Genomic DNA, 26,968 nt, shown 5'->3' with positions numbered 1-26,968 from the left:
ATTATACTCAGTGAATTCAGCTAAGTGTGACGGGACACTATAAGTGTAGGCCAACGTTACCTGAACTGTAACTTTAAACAAATACGTGGATTTGGTGCAAATTGAGCCGAATAAAATGACCAGATTAACATTTTGTTGATCAAAATGTTAGCACTTGGATTCTGCTGATTAAGACAGTCATAAAAGTTTTGGTGTTCGCTATGTTTTCTGATCGAAAACACACTGCGGGCAATAATTATACCTGTATCCTGCAGGGCAGGTTCAGGCGGGGTCAGTAGACTTAAGCCTACACGTGCAAAAATGTTTGGTAGGATGTTCTACAGACACGTGCGAAAAAGCTCAACATTCTTTCCTCATAGCTACTGTATTTGGTGTTAGAGCAGATATCCTAAACAAGAAAAACCAAATCACATTACAAATGTACACGCATTTAATTAGCATTTACGTAGCACAGTATTCGTGAAGTGGAAGCATATGGCTCTTAATGTTTTAAATAATCTAAAAAGTGTAGCTTTATTTTCAGCCATCTTTACAGTTATATCCATGAATAAAATCCACTATAACCAATTGTCTTACAGTAGCCGAGAGTCCATGAAAATAAACACAACAATGGAAGTTATGCTAGCAAGTTTATTAGAAATTCCATGCTAACACAAAACGGAATAAAGTTATAGTAGTTATACTAGTAAGTTTATGGTATTGAGGCTTGCAAATACTGTACATGTAAGTGAAGTACTCTCAGCATAAATCCAGGTGTTCTGTGAATGCCTCAGAGGTTTGTCAGATAACGTTAGTGAACAAACATCGTGAATTAGAGAACACACCAGACAAGTCAGGATAAAATTGTGGGACAGTGGGGGTAGATAACAATATCCAAGGATTTATGTCCCAGGAACTGTAACCCAGCTGTATTTTATTTGTTTGTTCTGTGTTATTTGCTTTTCTGTATTGTTTTTACTTTATGGGTAGTGTCCCTTAAAGAGCAAAGTACGACATCACTTTACGGCAGTGTTCCGACTGCAGTTACTAGGGGAACTCCCGGGCTTTAGAGTTTCATAGCTGCTGCGGAGTAGAGACATGCTAGTCTCTGCCTACCTTCTGCATAGCGCTTTACTTCTTTATGCCTGATATGTTTTCCTGCTAGTGCATTATTGTGGCCGATATTGGGGAAAGGAACACTGGGAAGGTGTTCCTGTGCCTGCGGAGGAAGAGAGAGGCTGCGGAGTTTTCCGTGTCTGTGGACGCCAGCTGCCATCGTCATTCTGGGTCGTCATCCCAGCCAGAACAACCTCTTTCATCGATTCGTTTCGTACGCATCAGATACACACACAAATATAGAGCTCTACATTAACCATTTTTATTTTCCTGGCCAGCTTCTTTTAATTTTATTTTATTCTTACCAAAGACCCTGAAAGGATTCCTTATGATCTGTTGTTTTTTTTTTCTTTGTTGGTTTTCCAGGAAAACTGAATGACGAAGTATTGAGACGAAGTTGGATGCGTTTCAGTCCAGTAACTTGTAATAAACATAACTGGTTGATAGTACACTGCTATCTGAACCCGAGTAAATTCTGTTCTTTGGTTACAGAACCACTACCATAATTTAAACATGGTGCAACAAACTGGACAAGACGAAGCCAAGAGGCCACCCAGGTATCTCTGGAGGAGCTGCAGAGAACCACAACTCAAGAAGACTGTCAACAGCACCAGACTCCAAAAATTTATACAAAATAAGTTCAAAACTGTATAATTCACTTTACACCACCACAAAATCTGAATTAGACACAAATATTGTAATTCCAAAGTGAATAAATGGAAGTTCCAAAGGTGTGAATAGCTTTGCACAAAAAGAAAAAGCGCAGTCTTTACATTTTTTTGCTAAAACATTTTATTGAATGCTTTCAAAAGATTTTGGTCCACTTGTGTAATCATGAACTTCCAACAAGGGAGGAGGAAAGGAAGATTTGAGGAAGCAACCAAACACATAAAACTGTAACAAAAAATAAAACGTGAAAATAAAACCAGTATAAAAACAGGCCTTCCTTCCCCTTCCAAATCCCTGTCGGCTTCAGTGAAATTCCAGAAAACAACTTCAATATGCTGATGACCAGCTGATGGTGAACTTCTTCAGTAGCTGCATTCAACCAAAGGAGGGAAAGCAGGTCATCATGAGTCACATGAACGTTTCCAGAGAAGACCGTTTGTTAGTTGAGGACTGTGTCATTTCACTGCAACGTGGTGTGTCATGAACTTCAGGAGCATCAGAATGAAAGCTCTTTTAGTTAAAACAGTCCTTCAAATTATTTAGGGAAAATTTAGCCCAAAGGGAATATTTTAACTTAAAGATGCAGTATAGAACTTTTATAAAGAATGTTTTTTTTTTAAACATATTTGTTAAAACTCGCCATGTTGTGACAGTGTATGAGATGGAAAATTTGTGAAAATGTTGATCATCTCCACCTACTCTCTGAGCTACTTTTGCAGTCTGAAGAAATGCACCAAAAATAACCAATCGGAGCCAGGGGGAGGGGCTTAGCGCTGTCAATCAACCCTGTGAACTTGCTGTGAAATGTGTTAATGCTGACTGTTCCAGGAAAAATGTGCACCATCATCGGTGGCCATGCTAACTAGTCTTCGCATTCACGGGGAAAAGCTCTACAGCGCAAACAAGGGCAAGATTGACAGCGCAAAGACCCGCCTCCTGGCTCTGGTTGTTTCTAGTTTGCACTGGGAGAAGGCACAAGAGCTAGATTTATTTTTCAGATTAACCATCTCACACTATACTGTCACAACATAGAAACATTTTCAACAAATGCATAAAAACAAAATTTTATAAAAGGTGAGAAGTAGCATGTCAGCGGTACTTAGAATTACATGGAAACCGAACAACACTCCTCAAAAAGTTATTGTCATGATTCACATCCCTTCTAGATGACACATAGGGAGCAGAACTGACGTGTCATGACTTAAATAATCATTTCTGGGTTTTTGCCAACACTAAAGAGAACACTCACCTTTAATGCTTTTCTTTATTATCATTATTATTTATTTTTTTAGCTTTTAAAAAGAGGCTTGAAGTCATACATACGTCAAAAAAGAAAAATAAATCCTGTAACCGTCAGGCTTTACATTTTATTTAAACCGCCGGGATTTTCAAAATGAATGTTCCTGCTCACCGTTCTGGTTGGGACTCATGTTGAAACGGACGTGTGTCGAGCTGAAGTTAAAGATAAAGAGCGTTAAGAGTGCGGCTCGGAGCTTTTTATCTTCGAAAGATAAAACCGATTTTCTGATCACAGCACTTTTCACAGCCACAGGAAAAAAAGAGAAAAAAAAAAAGACAGGCCACCGTTTCTTATCTAAAACATCTTATAAAGGATGTCTAAGTATTATCATAGGTTATCAGGTATCATATACTGTATATAGTAAGTAGGATTATACAATAGGGGTATGTATGTATCTTATAGGTGTAGTATAACGAATAAGGCGCTATATGGGAGTATACAAGCCTCTTTGCACACCTTTGTGTCCAGATCTATCCTTGACTGATCAAACTGTAGACAGAGCTGTCCGCAGTGGCGCGCAGAGGCGTAATTACTGTCAATTATTATATTCGTACATAGATACATATATAAAGAGAAAGGTATACATTGCAATTAACATACATATATCAATAGCATATAGAAGAGAAATAGGAATAGCAATAATTATAGTCATCATATTCATCATAATACTAGGAGTGATAGTAATACGATCCCCTCAAGGAAGCTAATACCTGGGCTGTTCCGGACGGAGGCAGGATTACGGAAAGCAGTCGAGTCACATTATCTGCAGCTGTGTGAGGCCGTCAATTTTTTTTTTGTTTGCTTTTTTACATAATCACATTCCACTCTACGGTTTTCATGCATCGTCTTCTTTAAACCCGTGAAATAAAGCTCCACAGAGTTTCAGTTGATAATTAGATGAAAATGTCTTCAATTATCAATGCTGCTTTTACCGTATTTATATATTAATAAGGTGGCCTCGTCTCTGGCCCTCTATTCTCAGTGTAGACCATCTTCACCTTTATTTTCAATTAACTAACCCCGTCTGGAACAACCCACAGTTAAGGAAAAAAACATTTCAAAATAAAAGAACAAAAAAAACACTGTAGTCATCTATTTCGGCGATACAAGTCATATAGCAAAACCTCAATAACAAGAAGTTTATCTATGTAATCAATACAAGTTTTCCAGGTTACATATTTATTAAGCTTAACTGCTAAGTTATCATTTATTATTAGTAGTATGTATATTATATGTATGTATAATATGCGTGTAGCTGAATAAAGACATATTCTCATGTCTACATTAAGAGGCTAGAATAAAATGGCAACACGTTTCCTGCCTGTTTTCGTGTGTGTGTGTGTGTGTTTGTGTCGCGTGTTTTTAGGCACGGTATGCGGCACGAATCCTCTCCATGTCTCAGGCCCTCTCTGACCGAATGAGGAGAAAATATGTGGGGCTTATGGGGATCAGACGACAAACATTAGGTTTCCAAACTGAAGGCTGCAGGAGTTTCCAACTGAACACTTGAACCAGAAAGTCATAGAAAACATTTATGCTATCTTTATTTGGAAAAACAGGCCAGCAACTGGATGCTTAATGTGCTTAAAACTGGATCAAGTTTTCTGTGTTCCTCCTACACCAACTTCAGTCAGTTTATAGGAACGAAATTTCTTCTTCTTTACGTTTTGTTGTCAAAAATTCATTTTAATCTCTCTTGTGTATATTTGAGGGGAACTTGAATGTCTGTGTGATCTGACGCAAGGAGCAGCCGATGTGAAACTAAAATGTTCTGGGCGTGTGCGCACATACATTCTACAACATTAACATCCTAAACGACTCGCTTCCTTGTTTTTTGAAGGCCTGTGCAGGCGTTACATTCAGACTTTTCCGCCAATATGGCAGATATTAACAAGGAAGCGCAACTCCCCTTGGGAAAGAAAAATAAAATAAAATAAAATTTTTACATTTAAATTTAGTTTGATCTCTCCGTTTAGATTCCTGTAGAGGAAAGAGAGCAGGATTTGGTTGTTGAAGTTTAGAGAGGCGTGTCCACATGATATCTCTTTTTGCCAGTGGTTTACAGTTTCAGCTCGCATTAGGAAGCACTGGGAGGTTCAGCGTTAAAAACAAAGCAGATTGACGGACTGCGACCAGCGCAGCCGAATGTGAATCGTTTCAGTGCTAAGAAGAAGAAAAGAGTTGCCAGGGGGAGAAAACTCTAAAGATTAGGGAAGTAGACTGTTAGAGGAAAACTAGGCTGTGGAATTCCTGCAGAAAGACAAAAAAACAAACAAAACAAACGTTAAAGCCCGACTTTTAGGTCTCGCTTCGGAAGCCTTCTCTTCGTGATAACTGGTGCCTGTGGGTTTGTGTGTTGCGTGTAAATGTCTGAGTGTGTGAATATGTGATCATGGGGTTCGAACGTCAAGTGCGCTCCGCCCGGCTGCCGTCTCGCAGGTTGTCCGACTAGCAGGGTGGCGGGTGGTTCGGCCGCGCCTGGTCGTGGGTCAGCTCGCCGCCGTCTCCGTCTGAGCGATGATCAGATGCGTTTCCAAAACGAGCGACCATCAGAGGTCATCGCCATCTGACAGATGCTGGCCTCCCTACAATGATGCAAAAAGAAAAAAATAATCTCTGATAAACCAACAATTAAACCACTACTATGCAATAAAATCTATTTATTCTTATACAAAAGGAAACAAGTTTATTAATTTCTCTTAACAAAATTAGAGTTAAAAAGTAGGTAGATAAAACAAAACATTGAAAGAAGAGATGTGCCGATCAGGTTTTTTTCCTGCCGATACCGATCACATTATTATTTTTTTAATCATAAGCACTACCGGTTACATTATGTGGAAAAAGGAATCATGAATTCACCTTAATTTAGATAAAATATTTTAAATAGCTTTTTTCAAGAAAAAACAAAACAGGCATTGTGCAAATTGTACTACTATCAATAATACTATCTTTAACAGACTGAAAACAAATGAAGGCTCTGAAGCGGCTAAATAATGCAAAATGTCAAAATAAAACCTCTCAACGTTGCCAAAAGATTTAAGTATAAAACTTAACATTCAAAGACAAATACAGGTTCCATTACAATAAACAATCCAGAGTTACTGAATGAAAACTTCCTGATAGCACGGCGGCTAGCTGATTACTGCTAGTTCTGAGTGGCTGTTTCTGACTGAGCAGAGTAATTATGCAGAACAGGGAGGAGATCGATTACCTTTTCAGAGATTATCTGTCTCATGTTAGGACAGCGAAAGTTTTAATACGTATGTAAAATGTTTTTTTTTTTTAAGTTAGATGCTGCAGCTTTAAGCTGCAGCATCTAACTACCAGGTGGAGCAGAAGCGGCGCTCCGTCTGTCAAATATTACTGTAGCACGTAGCAGCGGTTCAACAGCGAGAGCAGAACCAGCGTCTGACATCGCAGCTCGAAGACTTAAATAATTTTGCGGGTTATTTGTTTAGCTTTCTGACCGTCATGCTAGATTCGTCGTGTTGATGCATTTTGACGCGCTTCACCCCATGTGCTTCAATTTTCCGCCGCAACATGCAAACTTCCCCAGTCACTCAGTGCGTTATAGTTTCACATCGCTTAGGATTTGTTGCTGCGCGTTTGCTCAGTGTGAAGGAAAGAGAAGACCAGCTGCACAGGCAGGCTGAGAAATGAGATGCAGGTGATCGGTTTGTGTGATCGGCAACAAGAGACCGTGATCGGCGATCACCGATCATACACTTTTTCACGGAAATCGGCCGATTATGATCGGTGGCCGATCAATCGGCACATCTCTAATTGAAAGCAATATAAATTAATGTAACAAAGTATATCATGTGAACAGCAGTATTGTATGGTGGTTTTGCTGGATAAAATTCCATTTTATTTTATTTTTTTACTTTGTTCTAAAACCTTAAAAGAGAAATGTAATGTTGGTTTTGTAATTAAAAGAAAAATAAATGAAATAAACTAGAACATTTCTGAAGAAATTTAAAAGGTACCTGCTAAAGTGTCAGGCATTCTGATGCTGAAAATTTGCATCAATGCTAAGGTTAGCTAAAATGTAGTAACTACCATGTGGGGGAATCACCAACATGTTGACAAACATGGACTTACTCCATTCAGTGTACAAGGAATATTGTCTAAGCTAAAATTTGCTAAAATGCTAAGGTCACTAGTACATGGACTTATATTAACTTACTCCATTGAGTATGCTAAACGTAGGTAATGGCTTAAAAATAAGCAAAAGTCTTATTTTAGCTGTACGGCTAACATTAGCACAAGGGCTATTCACTAGCATGTATAGTGTCTAGCACAGTGGTGTCCAAAGTCAGTCCTCGAGGGCCAGCATCCTGCATGTTTTAGTTCTCTCCCTGGTTTAGCGCACCTGCATCAAATGATGGCTCGCTAGAGGCCTAAGAAGAACATTGACTTGCTGAGGAGGTTGTTACTACCACTAGGGAGAAAAACTGCTAGCAGCATTTCTAGTTGTGGGGGTCTTTACCCACTTACCAGGTTTTCTGTGTAATCTGCTGTTATGGTGACCTGCTTGTCGTCAGGGGGCGGAGTTACAGCAGAGTTCTCCGTCCGTCTGTTCTGATTGGTGAGCTGCAGCCACAGTTCATACATCTGTTGCATGTCTCTCACTGGAAGAAAAAAAAAAAAAAAGGAAGACGAAAAAAAGCAATAACTTCAAAAACAAAGAAAGGTTTAAGCTCATCTTTATTTTAAAGAACCTTCAGGTTACAAAATGACAACTCTGATAGTAAACAAACAGATGTGAAGTAAAGGTGAGATAATTGGATGAAGGGAGATCAGCCCTACACTGCACTGATGTTAGGACTGAGTTTGTGCTTTTCAGATTCAGAACGATTCGATGCACCAGATGTGCATCCCATAAATTTACCACTTCAATCTTAAACGATTTCCATCATGTTTTTGTCGTTTGCCTTTTTAATCTCTGAAAACTTTTATTTCTTCAAATATCAATAGCCATAGATTTTATATCGTAAATATATGGCTTTAATAATGAAAAACGGTAAATTTTGTCTTAAAAATGTACCATTACCCCTTAAAATGTTCAGTTTTTTGGCAGAAATTTACTCCCCTGTGACCATGGCATTTGTTTTTTCTTTTTTAACCTTACGGCTTTCATACTCTGTCATTCTTCATAGCTGATCTTTCTTTATCACAGAGTGTAAAGAGGAAGTGGGAACTCACAGTTGTTGTTCTTCATGTACGTCCACACGTCCCTCTCCTCCAGGCTGTGTGCGAAGGAGCAGTTCCCGATGTAGTGGCACTTCTTCTGCTTCATCACATGCACACACATCTGCTCCACACAGACAACACGTCACTTTACATCAACAGGGTTACAATTACTTACTAAACACCGTCTTTTGTTTGTTCAGTTTTACAGCTCGCCTTGTTGCCTTCATGCAAGTACTTTTTTTCATGAACTGTGGAAGGACTCACGTCATATTGCTGTGGGTACGAGCGTGAGAAGGGCAGAGGTCGCACGACAACCCACTTCTTCTTCTCGAAGGATTTCACCAGCAGGACTCTGCGTTCCTTCGTCCAGCTGCAGACGAGCGGAAGACGGGGTCAAAAGACGAAGCGGGTCAGGAAGCGGACGGGTCTGGACTCCAGATCCTACCTGTGCCGGGCTTTGGCTGTGCAGTACTTGAGGTTCTTGTCGGGCTCGTTGACCTGACCTTCTCGCCAGCACTGGCCACAGACGAACTTCATTTTCAGGTTGAGGGGGCGCCCCCTTCCCGCCCCTCCGACCAGCCCCCCAACCCCAACACCTCCTACTGGACCCACTCCGCCCGCTACCACGCCGTCCCCGCCCCCGAGGCCCCCCATTCCCCCCATGCCCACTGCTGGTAGGCTGCTGCCCGGATGGGATATGTGTATTGGCTGAAAGAGGAGGAGAGGTTTCATACTGTTACTACAGACAAGAATCCTTACATGTTACAGACCTGATTCACTCAACACTAAAACTTTACATTATTAGAAGTTTGTCCAAGTTTAACGAGCCCAAACATTTTGCCATCCTCAAATTATTTTTGTTCCCCCCACGCTCAACTAGAGTTGGAACATGATTAAATCCCATCTCTATCTGAAACTGAACCACACCTTGTGCTGCTTCTGGGAGTTCTGCTCCAGCCTCTGCCAGTGTCGTTTGGACTCCTGCACCATCTCTTCATGGGTAATTCCTGGAGACAAACACCACACACAGCAAGAGAAATACAGACACAACGTTATTTAACAGGATGGCATGTTAGAACATGCACACTGTTCATGAAAAAAAAGAAGAAAAAAAAAGAAGAAAGGACAAGAAAGAAAAAGGACAAGATGAAAGAGAAAGAAAAAGAAAAAAAAGAACAGATAGTAAAAAAAGAAGAGATAAAGGAGGAAGAAAGAAAAAGGAGGAAGAAATAAAAACAGAAAGGAAAGAAGGCAAAAGAGAGAGCAAAAAGGAAAAGAAAAATAGACAAGAGGATGAAACAAAAAAGAAAGAAAAAGAAAAAACACAAAATGAAAGAAAAGAAAGGAAGCAAAAAAGACAGGAATAAAGAAAGAAAAAAGAATCAAAGAGACAAAAGAAAGCGAGGAAGAAAGAACTGGATGGATGAAGCGAGAGCAAGATAGAAAGAGAGAGAGAGGAAGGTGTGGATAGAGCGAGGGAGGGTGGAAGGGATGGATGGATGGATGGATGGATGGATGGATGGATGGATGGATGGATGTCTTCCTGTGTGCTGCGTACCAGTGTCCTGCTGCAGAACCCAGCATTTGAGCTCGATGACGGAGTGAGCGAAGGAGCAGCTGTCCTCGCGCTGGCAGCCGTAGCGAACCTCGTGGCGACAGATGTCGAACTGGCAGAGCGGGTGCAGAGGCCGAACCTTACTGTAGCGCACGTTGGCTGACCTCACCACATGGACCAGGCACCTGCAGGTCCCATTCACAGTCATTCAGAGCAATACGCTCCAAAAAATTATCTTAATTTCACATCTTTTCAGATTTGAATAAGTTTCAAGGAAAAAGTTGATTTATACAAAGCGCAGACGTTCGCTCACTTGTTATCGTCGAATGGGTGCCGTGCTGTGAGGTTTGAGCAGACCGCCAAGTTCTCTTTGCTGCGTTTACTGATGATCCGAGGCTTACTGTCAAAACATTCCTGCACAAGAAAGAAGAAGAAAAAAAAGAAAACTGATATATTAAAGCAGTGTTTGTCAAAGTGGGGGCCCTCCCCTTCCTGCCCTGCCCCGCCCCTCCTCACCTCACAGAGGAACATGAACATGCCCATGTGGAGCTGCAGCAGCCTGGTGACACTGAGCGCGCGCCTCTCCGTGCTGCCCAGCGGGTCGAACAGCAGCTCTCGGCTCAGCGCTCCCTTCCTCTCCTGCGTCCACACGTCGATCTCTTCCTGGCAGTACGCGAACGTGCAGTTCTCCCCGTACTGGCACTCCTGGCGCTCCTGCACCTCTGTCGGACGCGGTAGAAGTTGAAGATTCCACCCCAACGGGCCGAAGCCGATACAACAGTCGATTTGAAACGCAGATTTAGATACCTTTGCAGAGAACGAATGCCCCCAGGAAGTTATTGCGAGCGGGCCTGGGGCGGATCCTCTTCCAGGTGGGGTCGTCTGTGTTTCTGAGGCGACACAGCAGCACATCCCTCTTGCAGCGGTGAGCTGCCTCCGGCTGGTACTTGTAGTCCATCACTCGAGGACCTGTAAAGGAGGGCAGAGTTTTTCCCTCTAACCTACATCTGATCGTTTCAATTAAACTCAAAAATCTCCCTTAGGTTGGTGATTCACTCTTTGAGGCTGCGGGCTCCCCACGAATGTTTCTCAGCCCCTTCAGGTACCTCAAAGGGTATGTAGGCACTCTCACTCGAGATCAAGAACCACCTTGGGCAACAGGGACTATCTTTTATGGTTGGTGTATGGTGCTTGTGGTGTGCCCCAGGGCGCCACCTTTTGATTTGTATGTGCTGTGTGGGTTGCGTAGAATATTGCGTAGTCGTGGGGAGAGAGGAGAGGCAGGAATAGAATGGTGAAGAAAAAGAGTGTGGGGAAAACTTTTAGGGAAGGAGGGAGGGATGAGGAGTGGGGGGGGGAAGAAGTATAGGAATGTAGTTCAATTAATTCTATTGGGTTGGGTAAGTTTTTTTAGGGCTTTATTGAGCCCTACTGGAGATTAATAGTTGTCATAACTGTAATAGAGCTGAAATGATTGATCAGATTTATCGTGATGAATCAATTATTGAAATAATCGACTAATTTAGTGACTGATTAATCGTTAACCTGAGTTTTAGCTCCCCCAGTTCAAGTTTACGACAGGAATCCCTGTCATATGACAATAAAAACTAAATGCTTCTATGACAATAGAAGTACAATTTTTCTTAGCAAAATTTTACTTCTAGTGGTATTTTTACTTGAGTAATTTTATTTTGAAGTATCACTACTCTTAATTGGAGTAAAATCTCTGAATCCTCTTCCAACTGTGAGTAACTTCAGTGAATGAAGAACAAAGTTTGTTTCAACCAAAATCCACCCGACACAGACAGGCACCTGCAGTTTCTGTTAAAGTTTCAAAAGTTTCACACTGAAAGAAACTGATTTAGAAAACTGTTTCTTTGGCCTGATGTTGTCAATTTGTAATTATGCTATTTAAACGAAACATTTTGGTCTATAAAATACCAACAATTCCACATAACTTTACATTTTGGCCAGTCTGATGAGGTCATTTTTAAATATTAAATGATCAATATTTTGATCAGTTGCTCAGCATTTTAGTTACCTTTTTAACCAAATACTTTTTTTACTCTCAAGTCATTTTTTTGGACAAGTATTTTTTTACTTTAGCTCGAGTAAAAATATGTTGTAGTAGTGCTACTCTTACTTGAGTACGACTTCTGGGTCCTCTGCCCACATCTGGTTACGAACAGAGAGTAAAGTATCCAAACTTGAGTTTAAACCAGTGATATTTAAGGATCCTACCTATTCGGCTGTAGCAGGCATGACAAGCCTGGCGAAACTCGTGAGTGGCAGCCAGAGGATTCCTGGAGAGAAGAGAGAGGTTGGTTCCTCCCGGTCCATTCTGAAGGAGAAACGGATGACCAAAGAATTAGACGTACTTATAATCACAACTAAAACCCTAAAGTAAGATTTTTTAAAAATGGAACATAAATGAGCGTTTTACTCACCGTGTGCCCAGCGCTGTGGTTGCGCATTCCAGGGATGAAGCTGTGACACACTCGTCCCCCTGCAGACAGAAACAAGGACACTGATGGACACATGTTGCAGTGATGCTGACTCACCTCTGATGACAGCAGCACACCAACATAAAACACTGCGACCAATCGAATTCATCCGCCACAGCAGCTGGGAGCATCACTCCCCTAAACTTCTGCACATTTTGTCACATTACTGGTATTTAATTTTTATGTATTTATTTCAAACAGGTTTATTATAAAAACTAAATGAAAAAAAAAAAAACAGCAAGTAACCAGCAGGACAAGAGATGACGTGCATAGAGTCAAAGACAAAATAATTAGCCTACCACTGCTTTCCTGTTTAAAAAGGAGCAGGAATAAGTGAACACTTATTTAATCCTGCTCCTTGTCTCGTATTAATGAAATGCATCACTTAGCGACTCAATAATTCTCAAAAATTTGTAACTCAGAACATGCTGTGGTATTCATGTTCAATTTACTGTCCTAAAAACACAATGGTAATATTATGTCTTTATTTGGGTAATGTAACAAGTTTGAGTATTGGTGCGTCTTTATTCTGATAATCATCAATCAACTTTATTTGTATAGCATCTTTCAGTAACAAGGAGGTTCAAAATGCTTTACCTCATAAAATAATATAATTAACACACAAAAAAAAAAATTTAAATATTCCGACGCAGAGTTGACCTGAATTCAAAATCCAAATAAATAGAAGCCGTAAAACAAAATGGCGGCCTTGGGCACACTGACATCTCTCTGAACTATGGAGAACCAAGGCGTTCATTGGTGTGAAAATAAAAAAAAACCCACACAGAATTTCCTGAAATAAAATCTTGAAAAATCAAGACTGTGATTAATGAATCAAATGGATTTACCACCCAGCCCCACAAAGATCTGCCTGGCTCACCAGGTAGCGTGTACTCAGACAGCGAGTCCAGCCCTCCGGCAGCGACTCCTTTCCCTTCGCCATCTGTGGCCCCTGTAGAAAAGCTGCCCAGTGCGTCCTGCGCTTGGGTGGAGCCCTGGTCCCGCACTGGTGGGTACGGCTCCATGGGGGGCATGTCGCTGATGGGGGAGCTGAAGAAGGCCGGGGGGAGCTGGGGTGACGGAGCCGGGAGGCTGGGCGAGTACGGAGGCCGAAGACCGACGGCCGTGTTGGGAAGGTTGGTGGGGATGGCACCTTGAACCGGACTCTGGGGGACGGAGACGTACGTAAGCAACAAAACTGATGACCTCATGAGCTAAAAAGAGGGGAGGTGATGATCTTAACATTCACTTAGTGTGGCATTAAAAGGGTTTCCTCCGGTGTATTGCAAGCCTGGCGGGCCACCAGGCTAATGGTGCGTTCACACCAAAAGCGTTAGGCGCATCAAAAAGGCGACCGAGTTCGACGTGTGTTGCACTTTGAATGCCGACACTTGACATTTTGCTCTACACAAGTGCTTCTTAATTCCAGTCCTCAGTCCAGCCTGCTTTAGATGTTTTAGATGAGCCTCTATTTCAGAACAGCTGGTCCAAATCATTCCATTACCTTTTCTGCAGCCGTCAACTGCTGCCGAAGCCTGTTAACTCCCCCACAGATTCAATCCAGACGTGTGGCAGAAGGGAAACGCATAAAACACTGCTCTTCACCTGGAGTTTTGCACGTCTGGTTTACATTCAAAATCTATGTAGAGGCGCGTGGAGGGCGCGTCAGATGCGCTCAATACTTCAAAATCTCAAAACGCTCCAAACGGTTCAAATCTCGCAGCACTAGCCATTCGAAACGCGACGCAACGGCCCTCGATGTGCCTCCACATAGACTCTGAATGTAAATCTGATGCGTCTGACGCTCATATTGCTTTTTTTGGTGTGAACGCACCATAAGCATTGTGTTTTTTTTGTTATTATACTTTTTTTTTATATACATCAGTGCCAGTGATGGCAAAGGTGGATTAAATTGCTTCTCTGTGAAATTTATTGTCCTTCCACAATAACTGAATCAGTATGTGACCATAACATGGTCAGTATGTGACCACATAGGGAGACTGAGGTCAGGTCTCTTATTATTCAGAACCACTTCCTGTCTTTACTGCTCTACACGCCAACAACTTCAGCAAATAAAGTGACAAATCACAAATAAAAGATTAAAAGATTTTGGACACTTTAAATAGAATGAAACAATTGAAGTGTAACAATTTGTGTTTATTTTAATTGTATTTTTTTCTTAACTCAAAAACATGAATGACTGACTGGGCTTAGCGAGTTTTCTGCGGGGGAAACCCTGATAAAATGTCACCAGCATTCGATGATGACTCGGTTTCTTAGCGTCCTCACCTCACTAACTTTTTTTGGCATGCAGTCCAAGATGCTGTCCAGTCCGTCCTTCATGACGCTGCTGCACTCGTCCATGTGTTCCGACACCGGGACAGAGTACGGCATGGGCGGCAGCGTCTGGCTGCTGGGGCTCTCTGACAGCTCCGTGCACGAGGTCACCACCGTGGTCGTCGGGTCGTCGCTCACCGGAATGGGCGTGGCCAGAGGTGCGGGGATGCACTGCGCGTTGGACAGGTCCGCTAGAGTCCGGAGACAAGGGGAAAGCATTTAACGGGAATGCCGGGAGCGGGACTCGGATCGTGCGGGCGCGTCATACCTGGTCCCATGTCGCCCAGGGACTCCAGCCCGTTGGAGGACATCTAAAGAGCGGGAAAACGTCAGGTTTAAATCGCTGCGTGACAAATGTAGGGTTCTGGGAGTGAGTAGCACCTACTTCTCCAGTGGGCGGGGAAGTCTCTCCGAGACCCTCCCCTTCTGTGGCGGTTGACTCGGTCTGGGGGCTGATGTAGGCTTTACGGCCCTTCAGACCCAACTTGCTGGCCAGATCCTGGGCCAGGTCGATGACCAGCACATCCTGCAGCATCAGGCAGAAAGAGACCGTTTGGAAAGGGTGTCGATGCTTTCTACTAGTAGCAAAGTAACATAGAGCTGATATGTTCAAACGTTTTGGCATAGCGGCCAAAAACAATCCAATTCTTTTCAATTATATTGAAACCAACTTTATGATTTTATTTACCTGTTAAGCAAACTAAAGCACACAATATTCTGAAGTAATAAGTAAAGCGGTCAGATTTCTGCAGACAATATTCCAACATTCTCAGGTTTATCATCTTTTCTAGATTTCTTTCCTGTCTTTTTGGCAACAGCAGGATTTTGCTCTCTCTTGCTTTTATTTTGCAAAGCTTGTTCAGCTGCTATGCGCCACAAATCTGGAGCAAATTTCCAGAAAACTGCAGAGCAGACAAAAAACAGAGTTCCTTTAAATCAAGGCCAAAAACACACCTGTTTAGAGATGAACCAAAAGAAATAGAGCACTGACCAACATATTGATATGTATTGATGATTTTGATAACAGCACACATCATTATCAAACCGGTTTCTCAATTAGTGCCTATATGTCGTTTTAATGACTTTCTATTTTTGTGTATTTATGATGTAAGATACTTTGAACCAAATGAACTTGATTGATTAAATGTTTGCATTTTAACTAAACCAACTGGATGCTTCTGGTAAGCCTGCCGCAATAAAAAACTAATCAATTAATTGCATGGTAAATTAAAATGAGCTGGCTGGGGGCGACTGACGACTGAGATTTTTTTTTTGAAGGGCAAATTTATTTAAAGAGACATCATAACCTATTGTATTTATGTTTTTTGTTGTGTGTGGTTTCCATTTCCCACTTGTTATTTTTGGTTGTCATGTTTTATTTTGGATAGTAAGAATATCTGGGGGTGTTAAGTGTTCTTAAAAAAAAAGAAGTTTATTGATTTTTGAGAGAACTAACTTGTATTGTCTTGCCATTATCAATGTATTACTTTAAAATTGTCTCAAAGCAACAATTTCAATCATTTATCGCAGTAATTACTGGGACAATTACATTTTTTATTGTGACCGACAGGCCTATTTTTTACTTCTATTACTAATAAATCAACTTAAATTAAAAGGCAAAACTTGGATGAATACTTTGTGCTGCACCTCACATTTTAAGATTTTAATTATGTCTTCAGGGAAAATTTTACCCTAACATTAATTTTACATGTGCATCTGCATCAGCCACCTGAACTGGGAAACCAAACTTAGGATATTCTTGAACTGTGATCGAAGTCTTGAAATAAATCAGCAGTGCTTAGGCTGCAGAGAAAAAGGGGCCAATTCTCTAGAGGTCGATCATTGATCTAAAGAAAATTAAGGAAATCCGAGCAGATTTATCAGTGCACCCTTACCGAATATATTTGCCGGAAACCGTGATAAAAATATCAAATACATACATGTGGTGCTGTCAGCAGACATTTGGTTCCACTCTCGTAAGCCTCCCTGAGCCGCCCCAGCTCTCTGTAGCAGAGTGCCTTTCGGTACAAAGCCCTGCGGCTGCCCTCCGACACACACAGTGCGCTCTCACAGTCCTGAATGCCCCGCTCATACTCCCTCTGAAAAGGTAAAAAGAACATAGACTATCAGGTTTTCACATTCAGAATACATTTTTTGTAGATAATCCACTCTGCCCGTTCGTATTCGGCTTCACCATCTGGTAGAAGGCAGCGGCTCGATTAACGTAGAGGCTCTCCAGCAGCTCATGTGGAATGATGACGGCTTCGGCCTGCGCGTAGCGGGCAACGCTGACCCCCTCCCCGTACTGCTGAGCCGCCTGACGCCAGTCGCCGTCTCGGAAGCAGCAGTTCCCCTCGTCGAGCAAGTTGCACACCAACTGCATCAGGAAGGCCTAACGGGAAAGTAGGTAAAGAACAAAAGTGTAATAGGTATTAAATAGGTCAAGGTGGAAGAGAAAGACAAAGATCAACAATTTGCAGACAAGGATCAAGTCTGACCTCATAACTCTCTGGTTCAGGAAAGGGCAACGACGACCTGATGGACGGGAAAGTGAAAGCATATTAGGATTTCAATGCCTTTAGCGTTTGGTTTGGCTATGGTGTGAAACTTTGGGTCGGTTTTATGCTTCCTACTGGATAAAGCTCATTGCCCTCTGGATCTCTTCTCTTCGCCTCTGGCGTTCTGGATCCATCATCTGAGGATAGAAACATGACTCACTCCAAACGGCTGAAAACTCCACAAAATGTGCAATATCTTCAGTTTTGACACAAACGTGATTCGGAAACAACTTTTATTCTGTGATGATGGAAGGCCTGTAAATAGATAGAGGCTAACAAATCCTAGTAACTGTCTTCAACTAATGATGATGTTAATTAGCTTAGCTCCATTAACCATATGAATCACCACATGTATGCTACTTGTTCATTAAAAATATATACAACTGAAGGCAGATGATTTTAAATGGCAACAAGAAAACAACATTTTAGCAACATTTGCTAATGTAAGTCAGCACATCACACACATACGTGTTATCTGCTAACTTACATTTTACACTGACTATAAATAAACAATATGAATTGAGAAAGTAGCTAATTCAGTTACTATAAGCACCCCCCACCTGAGTTTACCTGGCGGGGGTTGTTAGCCAGCTAATGCTAATTGCTAATTTTGGCTAACTCAGATTTAGCTTTAATGAAGAAAGCAGTAAAGGCTAGTTATCGCGTTCAACACCAGCCGCTCTGTAACTAGTGTATTATCTAATACAGCTGAAGAGTTATCCAGCGGGATTTAACTAACGTTCAAGTAAGTTAGTTGGCTAAATTAGCCAAAGCCCTTACAGAGCATAGCATGGCAACTCACCGAGAAGTTACTGCGCTTTTCAGATCAGGGTTAGCTCCCCGATGCGTTGGAGACAAAGGTTGGGGAATCTGGGTGACCGAATATCAGTCAATAACCAGGTGCATTTTTGTACGGTGAGTATCCGTGTCATTGGAGAGTGGAACCAACACCAGTTTCTCTGCTTCAGCTACGAACTGGACTGGCTTCCTCACGTAGCTAGCGGCTAGCTGCTTCAGCCAGTGGTTAAATCGCAACAAGTTTCCAGATCCGGTTGCTACCAGAAGATGGCAGCAAAACCTCTCAAAGTTTTAAAAATCAGGGTTTTCCAGGTAGTTTAAACTGATTTATATGGAGAGTTAAGCCAGAGTACAGGGAAACCAAGTTTAAAGGATATATTATTTCAGTTAGACAAAGTTGAAGGAAAATAAAAGATTGTTCGTTTCTTGATTGATATTGGTCGTATTATGAGACTTTAGAAAATATGTAGCAGAAGTGTGATGAATGTCTTATCCTGAAGATGGTGACAATACAACAAATTCAAGACCAAGTTCCCTTAAAATCCCAAAGTAAGAGAAAGCACCTGCGACTGAAAGGAAACCATGGAACAGTTTTACAAAAGAGCCAGCAGATGGCGCAAACGTACCTGTTGTTTGAGCTGCTTGACAACGACGCTGACGAAAACATCGAACTGGGGCGGCGTGACGTCAGAAGGTTTAGCAACTGGCACGCCGCGCGGAAGCAGCGCGTGTTTCTATATTCAACTTAATTGATAAGTCTTTAAAAGGTGAGTTTAATTAATTGTGATGCTCTGACGAGAGTTTATATTATTGTTAACGCTGAGACAGAAAAACCGACTTCGGCATGTCTGTCCAAATGGCTTTTTTAATTATTATTTTTTTATTGCTGCGCACTTACCGGTAGTTAGCACCGGTAAAGCTATTACAACTAGCTTCTAGACTTATTCTGGGTGTCCGGTTTCTCTATCGGCTAACTGATAAATATTTGCATCACCTGACGGGGTTTTACGTAGTGGTACTTCTCTTTACTTCCCGTCCTTTCTGTTCGACTTTTCAGCAGGTATAGAACATGGCCTCAGATGACATCGCTCAGCTGGCTGCTGCTCTCTCAAAAACTCACGTTGGTGATGGAGAGTTGAGCTTTAAAGGTCTGGGACTGAAGCTCGACGACTCAGAGTCAGGTCAGAAGACGTGACATTTTCTTTTCTTTTCTTTTTTTTTTTTTTTTTTTGGAACCGTTCGATTTCTGTTTCACCTCCTCTGATCTGACGAGCTGCTGTCTTTGTTTTCAGTGGCGGAGCTGCTCGGTAAGATGGAGCAGTACCCGGGTCTGAGAGCCCTGCGCCTGGAGGGCAACACTGTGGGAGTGGAAGCTGCCAAAGCCATCGCTAAAGCTCTTGAAAGCAAAGACCAGCTTCAGGTACGCATCGCTTCATATCTCACTGTCAAAGGAAAACACACAACGGATTTCACTTGGATTTGCCTGCAGGTTTGCCAAACACTAAGACTCTAATTTTAAAAAGAGATTTATTACTTTAACTGTGACAGTTGCCTAACATTTTTAATGTTGAAAGCGCGAAAGGCTTTTACACCTCACTGTAAAATGGTCATATTCAAAAAAAAATAATGTGTTTTTTTTTCCTCTGACAAGATTTTAAACGCCTAATTTATGAGTCATGTTTTTATAGCAACTTGTTTCCAGAAGAGTGTTGGTGTTAGTGTGAAGTGGTAGTGATGTGTTCACTGACTGTGGAAAAAAAACAATAAATGTTTAGTTTTTGACCAAGTGGTCATGGCCTGTCAAACAAAACTCGTCCAGCCGACTTTTTGTTGCCTTCCTGTTCATAACGTGTTTCACTCTTTAACCCAAAGAGGCGTTTTCTTCCTGTTTAGGCCCAGACTTGTGTTGATTTTGTCAATCATTGGGTGTTTCAGAGATGCTACTGGAGTGACATGTTCACAGGAAGGCTCCGCTCTGAAATCCCCACCGCTCTGGTGAGAAAAGCTTCATCTTCTTCCCCTCCCCCATCATTTAATGCTCCTGCGTTTATTTTATAATCCCAACGTGCGTTTGTTAGATGTGTTTGAGCGGTGCACTGATGAGCGCTGGTGCCCGGCTGACTGAGCTGGACCTGAGCGATAACGCCTTCGGGCCTGATGGCGTCAAAGCCATTGAGCAGCTGCTGAAGAGTCCCTCCTGCCACACGCTGAGGGAACTGAGACTCAACAACTGTGGCATGGGAATAGGAGGGGGGAAGGTGAGTCCGTGCAAAAGACGGCGTCTTTCAACAACTGAACAGAAACTAAAGGGGTTTCTTTTCTTATTTTTATACCAACAGATCCTGGCTGAAGCTCTTATCGAGTGCCACAAGAAATCAACAGCCGTCGGATCTGCTCTGAGGCTGAAAGTGTTCGTTGCGGGGAGAAACCGTCTGGAGAACGATGGGGCGAGTGCCCTGGCCAAGGCCTTCCAGGTAGACTAACAGAGCTTTCCATCTGTTTCTTTCTAATTGTCACATTCATGTTTTACATGTTTACATGTTACTAACATTTTAAATAAATTATAAGCATGTCACGATAAGCAATAAATCAGTTCATGGCATAATTAATTAAAATGAACGTGATCATTTCCATGTGGACAACAGCCAGTAGAGAGATGCTCCCCTTTAATATCACAGAAAAGCCGCCATTTTGAGAAACGCTGCAAACATTTGACACTCGGCACAAAGTATTTCGGTTGCACTTCCTGCCACTTCTGCCTGTTTTCTCCGTCTAAGTGGAATGATTATTATTTTTTGAAATACAATTTTGTTTAACAAGATTTCATAATCCAATTTAGTTATTGTTGTTTCGGTTGTATTATTTAGTTATTTTGGATATTTAAAACACTTTCCAGTTAAAATGCGATTTTAATTATTGTTGTTTTGTTTTTTATTTTGTATATTTAAATGTTGTCCAGTTCTAGTGTTGAATGTTGTTTAGAAGTGAAAGTTTTTTTTTGTTTGTTTGTTTTACCTATGAGTGGATATACTTCCAAAAACGAATAATAAGCTGTTATTATCATCATTATTATTGTATTTGTTGAAAATGGTCTCAAAATAACATTTATCACAATTTATCATTCAGCTAAAAATTTTATTGTGGCATGCCTGGCTATTATAAAATATACTAAGTTAAAAAGTTGCTACGCTAACCTGGCTACAGGTTTAATTTTGCCGTTGCTAATAGCCGTGCTATGGTTTATAATATATATTTTATAATCTAAGCTGATGGGCAGCCTGGAGGAGATCCACATGCCTCAGAATGGAATAAACTACGGCGGTGTGATGGCGTTGGCTTCAGCCATCCGTCACAACCCCGAGCTCCGAGTCCTCAACTTTAACGACAACACCTTCACCAAGAGGGGAACGCTGGCCATGACCCAAGTGAGACAAAAACAAAAACAAAAAAAACTCCTTATCAGAGGAATCCATTTTGTACCCCCTGTGTTTAAGCCACGCCCACCATATTGACTCTGCAGGCTCTGAGGCACCTCAGGAACATCCAGGTGATCAACTTCGGCGACTGTCTGGTCCGGTCCGAAGGAGCCATCGCTCTCGCTGCTGTTTTGACAGAAGGACTGCCGGTCCTGAAGGTGAGTGAAACGTCTGGCTCCTCTGTGCCAGAAGCCTTCATGATGCTTCATGATGCTTCATGGCACTTCATGGTGCTGAAGCGCTTCACGGCGCTCTTGTGTGTCTTCAGGAACTCAACTTGTCATTCGGTGAGATCACAGCGGGGGCGGCTCTCGTGGTCGCTCAGGCCGTCATGGACAAACCTCATATGGAGAAAGTCAATCTGAACGGTACGAGTACACACCAGTGGACTGCACTACCTGTGGCTATGCCACCTGGTGACATTTTAGATGGAACTTATTTGTCTTTATAGTTATGACTATAAAGCTTTAAAATTGTATGAAACCAGACAGGTTAATATGAATAAAGTCTAAAACTGCATTTTAACAGGTAACTGTCTGGGTGAGGATGGCTGTGATGTCCTGAGAGAAGTTCTGGACAATGTGGACAAAGGAGACTTGCTGGCCTCACTCAGGTAACGCATCTGTCCAACACTTGGTCGTCATGGAGATAAAACTACAGAAGCAAGCGTAGCATTAATTCCATGAGCATGTGAATAGTAGAATTAAATGTCATAAAGTAAATGTCATGATTAATCAGATTAATTGTGATGAATAAATTATTGAAGTAACTAATCTTTAACTAATTAAATTATTGATTTATTGTTAACTGGAGGATACAGACTCACAAAGGCCAACTGGTGAAAGAACAACACAATCAGAGCAGTAATTAAACCAAAACTGTACAGTAATGTATACATTTAGCATCTAGAATTAAAACAAAAAACCTGACTGTAAATCTGTACTATGTAATATTCCCCAGTGGTAGATTAGCTTCACTTCTTTAACTTCTGTAAAAAACATAAATGAATAAAATATATTTCCTGTTGAGCACCTTTTGCTTAACAGGAAAGTTAAACGAAAAATCTGAAGACTGCCAGTTCTGTTAGTCATCAGAATAATTGATAGGATAATCCATCCATCCATTGTTTGTTTTTTACTAAATGAGGAATAAATAAAATCACTGTCTTCTCTATTTGTCTGCAGTGAGGATGAGGGTGAGCCAGACGATGAGGAAGATGAAGACAGCGATGCCGGCGATAGTGATGGCAGTGATGAATGTTATGAGATGGGCGAGTGTGAAGAAATTGTGAAAGAAAACGGAATGAACGGAGGAGAAAGCCCAGAAAAATCTGAGAGCCAAGTACGGAAAGTCACCTGCATAACCAATATGTCCAATATTAGATTGCCACAGCTTCTTTTTTTTTTTTTTCTTAATCACTTTGGACGTCTTGATTTAAAAACATTTATTTTTCTAAACCCTCAGGCAGAAATCCTGTCATTCCTCAGTAACCCCTCAGCAGAAAAGTTGTCTCATATGAAGATGAACCTTCAGCAAGAGGCAAGTTTGTTTTCCTCTATTTATGCATAATGTGTTGGTAAAATCAGTTTTTAAATATCCATCTCTGTTCTCTCTTCTCTAGGTTAATGTGTCTGAACCAAACAAAGCTGCAGAGCTCTTTCTGAAGATTGGATCCCTGCACAGCCAGGATGCTGAGGCTAACACAGCTGTTTTTGAAGTCATTGGTAAAACCACTTGTGCAATACAAGTTTCATACAGGAGCTGAAACCTGTATGAAAAGACATCTTTGTTTTCACCTCCAGACACGAAACAGAATTTTTCCTGTTTCGGCTCATTTTTGATCAGCAAAATTCCCTGTTAAATATTTTTGGTAACACTTTATTTGACAGGGTGTGCATAAGACTGACATGACACCTGTCATGAACATGAAAGAGTCTTTATGAATGTTTGACTGTTGTCATGAAGTGTCATTCAATAAATAGTTGCACATTTAATGCAAAGTTGCTCTAAAAGTTGCCTTGAAAGTCCATTAAAAGTGACAACTTTGCATTAAAGTGCCATTATTTGCTAAATGTATGATTTGGGTCAAACATTTGTGTACACAAGCTACACCCAACAGCTTTCTGAAGTTTTTGCCCAGTTTCCTAGTTGCTCATCAAGCTAGTGATAGCGCTCATGCTAACATTAGCCTTATAAGTAAAATAAACATTTTAGCTAATTTATGATTTAACAGCTATGTTTATCATACTGAATATAGTAAGTCAACATGCTGGTGATAGCCCCACATGCTACTGACTAGGATAACCTTAGCATTTTTTCTCATTTTAACATGTATGCTAATATTTGCATACTGAGTGGAGTAAGTTAAAGTTAGTCAACATGCTAGTGATAACCCACATCTTATGAATATTGTCAACATGCTAGACATTCTACATGCTAGCATTAGCCTTACAGTTAAAATAAGCATTTTAACTCATTTTTGACCAATTGAAGCATACTGAATGGAGTAAATCAATGGAAATCAGCATGCTGGCGATGCCTCACATGCTATCAACACCAGTTAAGCTCACCTTTGCATTGTTGCTATTTTTTAGCATCAGAACGTTGGATTCCAACCAACACGCACACTTTGGCAGGCCCCTTTTAAATTTTCAGTTTTTTGCTGTTTAGATAATGTGGATAAATAGGGTATATCTTTTCATGAAAAGCATTTAGAAATATCTGGTTTAACTGGAAGTAATAGGATTTTAACTGCAGAGTGAAGCTCTTTTCAGGTTTTTCTATGTTGCTTGTAACCATCATTACGTTTTTTAACAGATGGTGTTTTGAGGAAGGTTCTCTCTGCTCCCGCCCTCCAGTCACACTGCTTCCTCACCACCCTGCTGGTCATGATGGGAGTCCTGAAGGTGCAGTACATCTCAGCAGTCTGTAGTTTTATTTTTTTTATTTTTTTGAAGGATTGCAAAAAAAAACCCAATAAAAACCCCTCATTATACAAAAGCACTGCTGTCACCAATCGGTAGATAGACTATCCGAAGAAAAATGCTAATTTTCAAGCCATCAAAAAAAAAGGATTTGTCCTTGTTCTTCTTTGTATTTTAAAACTTCAATTTTTTAGCTTTTATTTTCCTTTTTAAGTCAAATGGACATTTTCATACAACGTATCAGGGCCAGGATAATTTTTTTTCCCATTTTGGCTATAATTATAGTATTACGAAAATACTCAGAATAAAACAGAAAACGAAGCAGTGAGAAAATCATAATAAGGCGACAAAGTCCTAACCAAGTAAGGAAGATGCAACAGTGACATTAAAGTTGTATAATACAGTGACAACGAAGTGGTAATCTTAACAGAATAAAGTAGTAATGAAGCTACATTTTTACCAGAATACAATCGTAATAATGCAAGTCATGTTACCAGGATAAGGTTGTATTTCAGGACAGTAAAACAGTATTTTTTATTTTTTTTTTATTTCTCCTTGAAGAATAATTATAAGTAAAATGAGGAATGTTGAGCATCTTGTGAATTTGAGCTTTGGCATCGGTTTTACAAATAAGGAAATTTGTAATCAGATTATCAGTAGCAGGAAAGCATGTAAACAAACGAGTTTATTTCAAAGAAGGAACCATGGAGTCGCATCAGATTTTCATCTCATTAAAATAACTTTTTTTCTGATAATGTAATAAATTTTTTTTGGTAATACTACCTCGTTATTTTTACTAATATCATGACTTTATTCTCCTAATTAAAAAAATAAATCTTAGCCTATCTCTAATACTATATAATTTCTGTTTTAGGGAGAGGGCAAAGTGAAGAAGGTGCCACTGGTCCCAGGTCAGCTGCTGTGTTTGGAACATGCTGTCCAGCAGGAGTATTTCACTCAGGACCACGCCTCTGTGTTGCACACTCTGCTGTCCAGGTAATCTTCCACCATCACCAGCCTGTTTTGAAGGCATTTCAGTCTGCTTGCTCTCTGCTCTCTGAGAAATCGTGCAGAAATCGGTGGAGTTCCGTTTACAGTCTAATTTTAATCGGACTCATTTATCTTAATGAATGCGCTCGTTGGAGAAGTGGGGCTTTAGTCTCATACTTTGTTTTTCTCTGTGCAGAAATGGTGATGTTCTGAAGTCCTGCAGCAGCGCCAGAGACAGGCTGAGCTCTGCTCTGGAGAAGAAAAGCCACAAGTACCACTGACTGATTAAAGCCAGTACCAACACTGGGACATAAACACACTGTTCTTTATTTATCTGGATATGTAACCAACAGGGATACTTCCCACTTGAACAAAGGGATAAGTAATGCCACTATTTATGCCTCCTGATTTGTATATTTTACAAAATGCAATGTCTTAATCTCTATTTTTTGACTTTTTGCTTGTGACATATATATATATATTTTTTATAAACAAAATGTCCAAATACTAAAAACACAAACCACGCATAGGCAGTTGAAGTAGACGATATGATGTGAAGTAGGCAAGCAAATGCTAGAAAGACGATAAATTAACTGCAAGGTGGCAGACATGTTTTATTGATGTAAAAAAAAAAAAAACTCAGGTTGAATCAGGGATGTCAAGAAAACTTCAATTTGTCAAAATCAGGTTGCATTGTTTTTGCTTAAATGTACGCCGCTCTGCAAAAGTATTCACATCTATTCGCAATCAAACCACAGCATTTTTGATGGACCAATATAAAGTGACGCATAATTGTGACGCCAAAGGAAAATGGCACATTGTCAAAATGTTCTTGGTGCCCTCAGATGAAGAATCTCAAAGGGTATAAATGCTTTTGCCAATAATTTTTGTAAGATTTGAGGAAGCCTAATTTGTCGGCCGATATTTGTCATTTATTTGGGAGCTGGCACTGACTGTGCAATTGGCCAATAATCAACGAAGCAGCTCATTTTTACCATATCTATTTTTGTCATCATAATTACGACAAAAAAAACATCTCCACCACCAGATCTATAGAGGCAACGAATAAGAAAGCTACTTTATGTCCAAAGAAAATAACACTTTTCTGACTGTAAATTAAAAACTAAAAATGTAAACATTATTTCATATGTGCCATGTAAAACAGCATATCAGTCCTTGTAATGCAGTCGACATCCTGCTGCTTCAAACGTCCAGCTGAATCTCAATCTGTTCATTAAACATATACGTCATGTGACCAGCATAAATACGCAATGTTGTCTTTCCAAAAACACAATATCACATCTTTATCACTTAGCGCTGCACGTTGGATTATCCTGTCTTACCTCATAGATTTATCTGCCTGTTGATTAGATGAATCTCTGCTGTGAAAAGGGAAGAGAATATAATGTTATATATAATTTTGTATAACAAGAAGCTGTAGAAATGGAAAAACAAGCTTTTCTGTCAAGATAGTTTTGTTTACCTAATGTTCATTTATATTGAATATAATAAAAACATGGAACATTTGAACAAACTGGAATCTGTGTGTTTGCTGTTATTCTTTTTCTG

At 40.7% G+C, this 26,968-nt stretch overlaps 2 protein-coding genes across 5 annotated transcripts; one reads left to right on the top strand and one right to left on the bottom strand.

The window, feature by feature from the left end:
- Positions 1-1,863: 1,863 nt before the first annotated feature.
- zc3h7bb (zinc finger CCCH-type containing 7Bb) lies at positions 1,864-18,714 on the bottom strand. Of its 3 annotated transcripts, none has more exons than XM_008437877.3 (21): positions 18,636-18,714; positions 17,287-17,348; positions 17,152-17,188; positions 16,848-17,045; positions 16,594-16,752; positions 15,039-15,179; positions 14,922-14,964; positions 14,606-14,844; positions 13,197-13,482; positions 12,260-12,318; positions 12,054-12,153; positions 10,620-10,781; positions 10,329-10,534; positions 10,126-10,226; positions 9,816-9,997; positions 9,185-9,264; positions 8,703-8,965; positions 8,522-8,627; positions 8,270-8,378; positions 7,562-7,695; positions 1,864-5,649 (listed from the first exon to the last, which is right to left on the bottom strand). In XM_008437877.3, exons 2-21 carry the CDS (start codon positions 17,346-17,348, stop codon positions 5,614-5,616), a joined length of 2,703 nt encoding a protein of 900 aa, XP_008436099.1. In that variant the 5' UTR covers positions 18,636-18,714; the 3' UTR covers positions 1,864-5,613. The 3 variants fall into 3 exon arrangements, with proteins under 3 accessions (XP_008436099.1, XP_008436100.1, XP_008436098.1); XM_008437878.3 differs by lacking the exon at positions 18,636-18,714 and adding an exon at positions 18,014-18,281 and having other exon boundaries at positions 14,615-14,844; XM_008437876.3 differs by lacking the exon at positions 18,636-18,714 and adding an exon at positions 18,014-18,280.
- rangap1b (Ran GTPase activating protein 1b) lies at positions 18,650-25,718 on the top strand. 2 transcript variants are annotated; one of them, XM_008437874.3, is made up of 16 exons: positions 18,650-18,776; positions 19,067-19,190; positions 19,302-19,429; positions 19,945-20,004; positions 20,088-20,267; positions 20,349-20,483; positions 21,276-21,434; positions 21,530-21,643; positions 21,754-21,853; positions 22,014-22,098; positions 22,670-22,826; positions 22,950-23,024; positions 23,107-23,209; positions 24,303-24,391; positions 25,284-25,405; positions 25,596-25,718. In XM_008437874.3, exons 2-16 carry the CDS (start codon positions 19,079-19,081, stop codon positions 25,678-25,680), a joined length of 1,704 nt encoding a protein of 567 aa, XP_008436096.1. In that variant the 5' UTR covers positions 18,650-18,776; positions 19,067-19,078; the 3' UTR covers positions 25,681-25,718. The 2 variants fall into 2 exon arrangements, with proteins under 2 accessions (XP_008436096.1, XP_008436097.1); XM_008437875.2 differs by having other exon boundaries at positions 18,670-18,776; positions 19,070-19,190.
- The last annotated feature ends 1,250 nt before the right edge of the window (positions 25,719-26,968 follow it).

The sequence above is a fragment of the Poecilia reticulata genome, chromosome 19 (genome assembly GCF_904066995.2).
Source record: "Poecilia reticulata chromosome 19, P_reticulata-male-v2, whole genome shotgun sequence".
In the NCBI taxonomy this organism is placed as follows: domain Eukaryota; kingdom Metazoa; phylum Chordata; class Actinopteri; order Cyprinodontiformes; family Poeciliidae; genus Poecilia; species Poecilia reticulata.
The sequence above is the reverse complement of the archived record's forward strand: the minus strand, read 5'-3'. Positions and strand labels throughout refer to the sequence as shown.

What these genes read in the sequence shown, in the direction of transcription:
- zc3h7bb (XM_008437877.3), bottom strand. Translation starts at nt 17,348, where the DNA reads ATGATGGATCCAGAACGCCAGAGGCGAAGAGAAGAGATCCAGAGGGCA. An exon ending in AGGGCAATGAGCTTTATCCA is followed by an intron (nt 17,189 to 17,286) that starts GTAGGAAGCATA and finishes CCCGTCCATCAG; the next exon opens with GTCGTCGTTGCCCTTTCCTG. An exon ending in GTACATGAAGAACAACAACT is followed by an intron (nt 7,696 to 8,269) that starts GTGAGTTCCCAC and finishes TTTTTCTTCCAG; the next exon opens with TGAGAGACATGCAACAGATG.
- rangap1b (XM_008437874.3), top strand. Translation starts at nt 19,079, where the DNA reads ATGGCCTCAGATGACATCGCTCAGCTGGCTGCTGCTCTCTCAAAAACT. An exon ending in GACTTGCTGGCCTCACTCAG is followed by an intron (nt 22,099 to 22,669) that starts GTAACGCATCTG and finishes ATTTGTCTGCAG; the next exon opens with TGAGGATGAGGGTGAGCCAG. An exon ending in TCATGATGGGAGTCCTGAAG is followed by an intron (nt 24,392 to 25,283) that starts GTGCAGTACATC and finishes TTTCTGTTTTAG; the next exon opens with GGAGAGGGCAAAGTGAAGAA.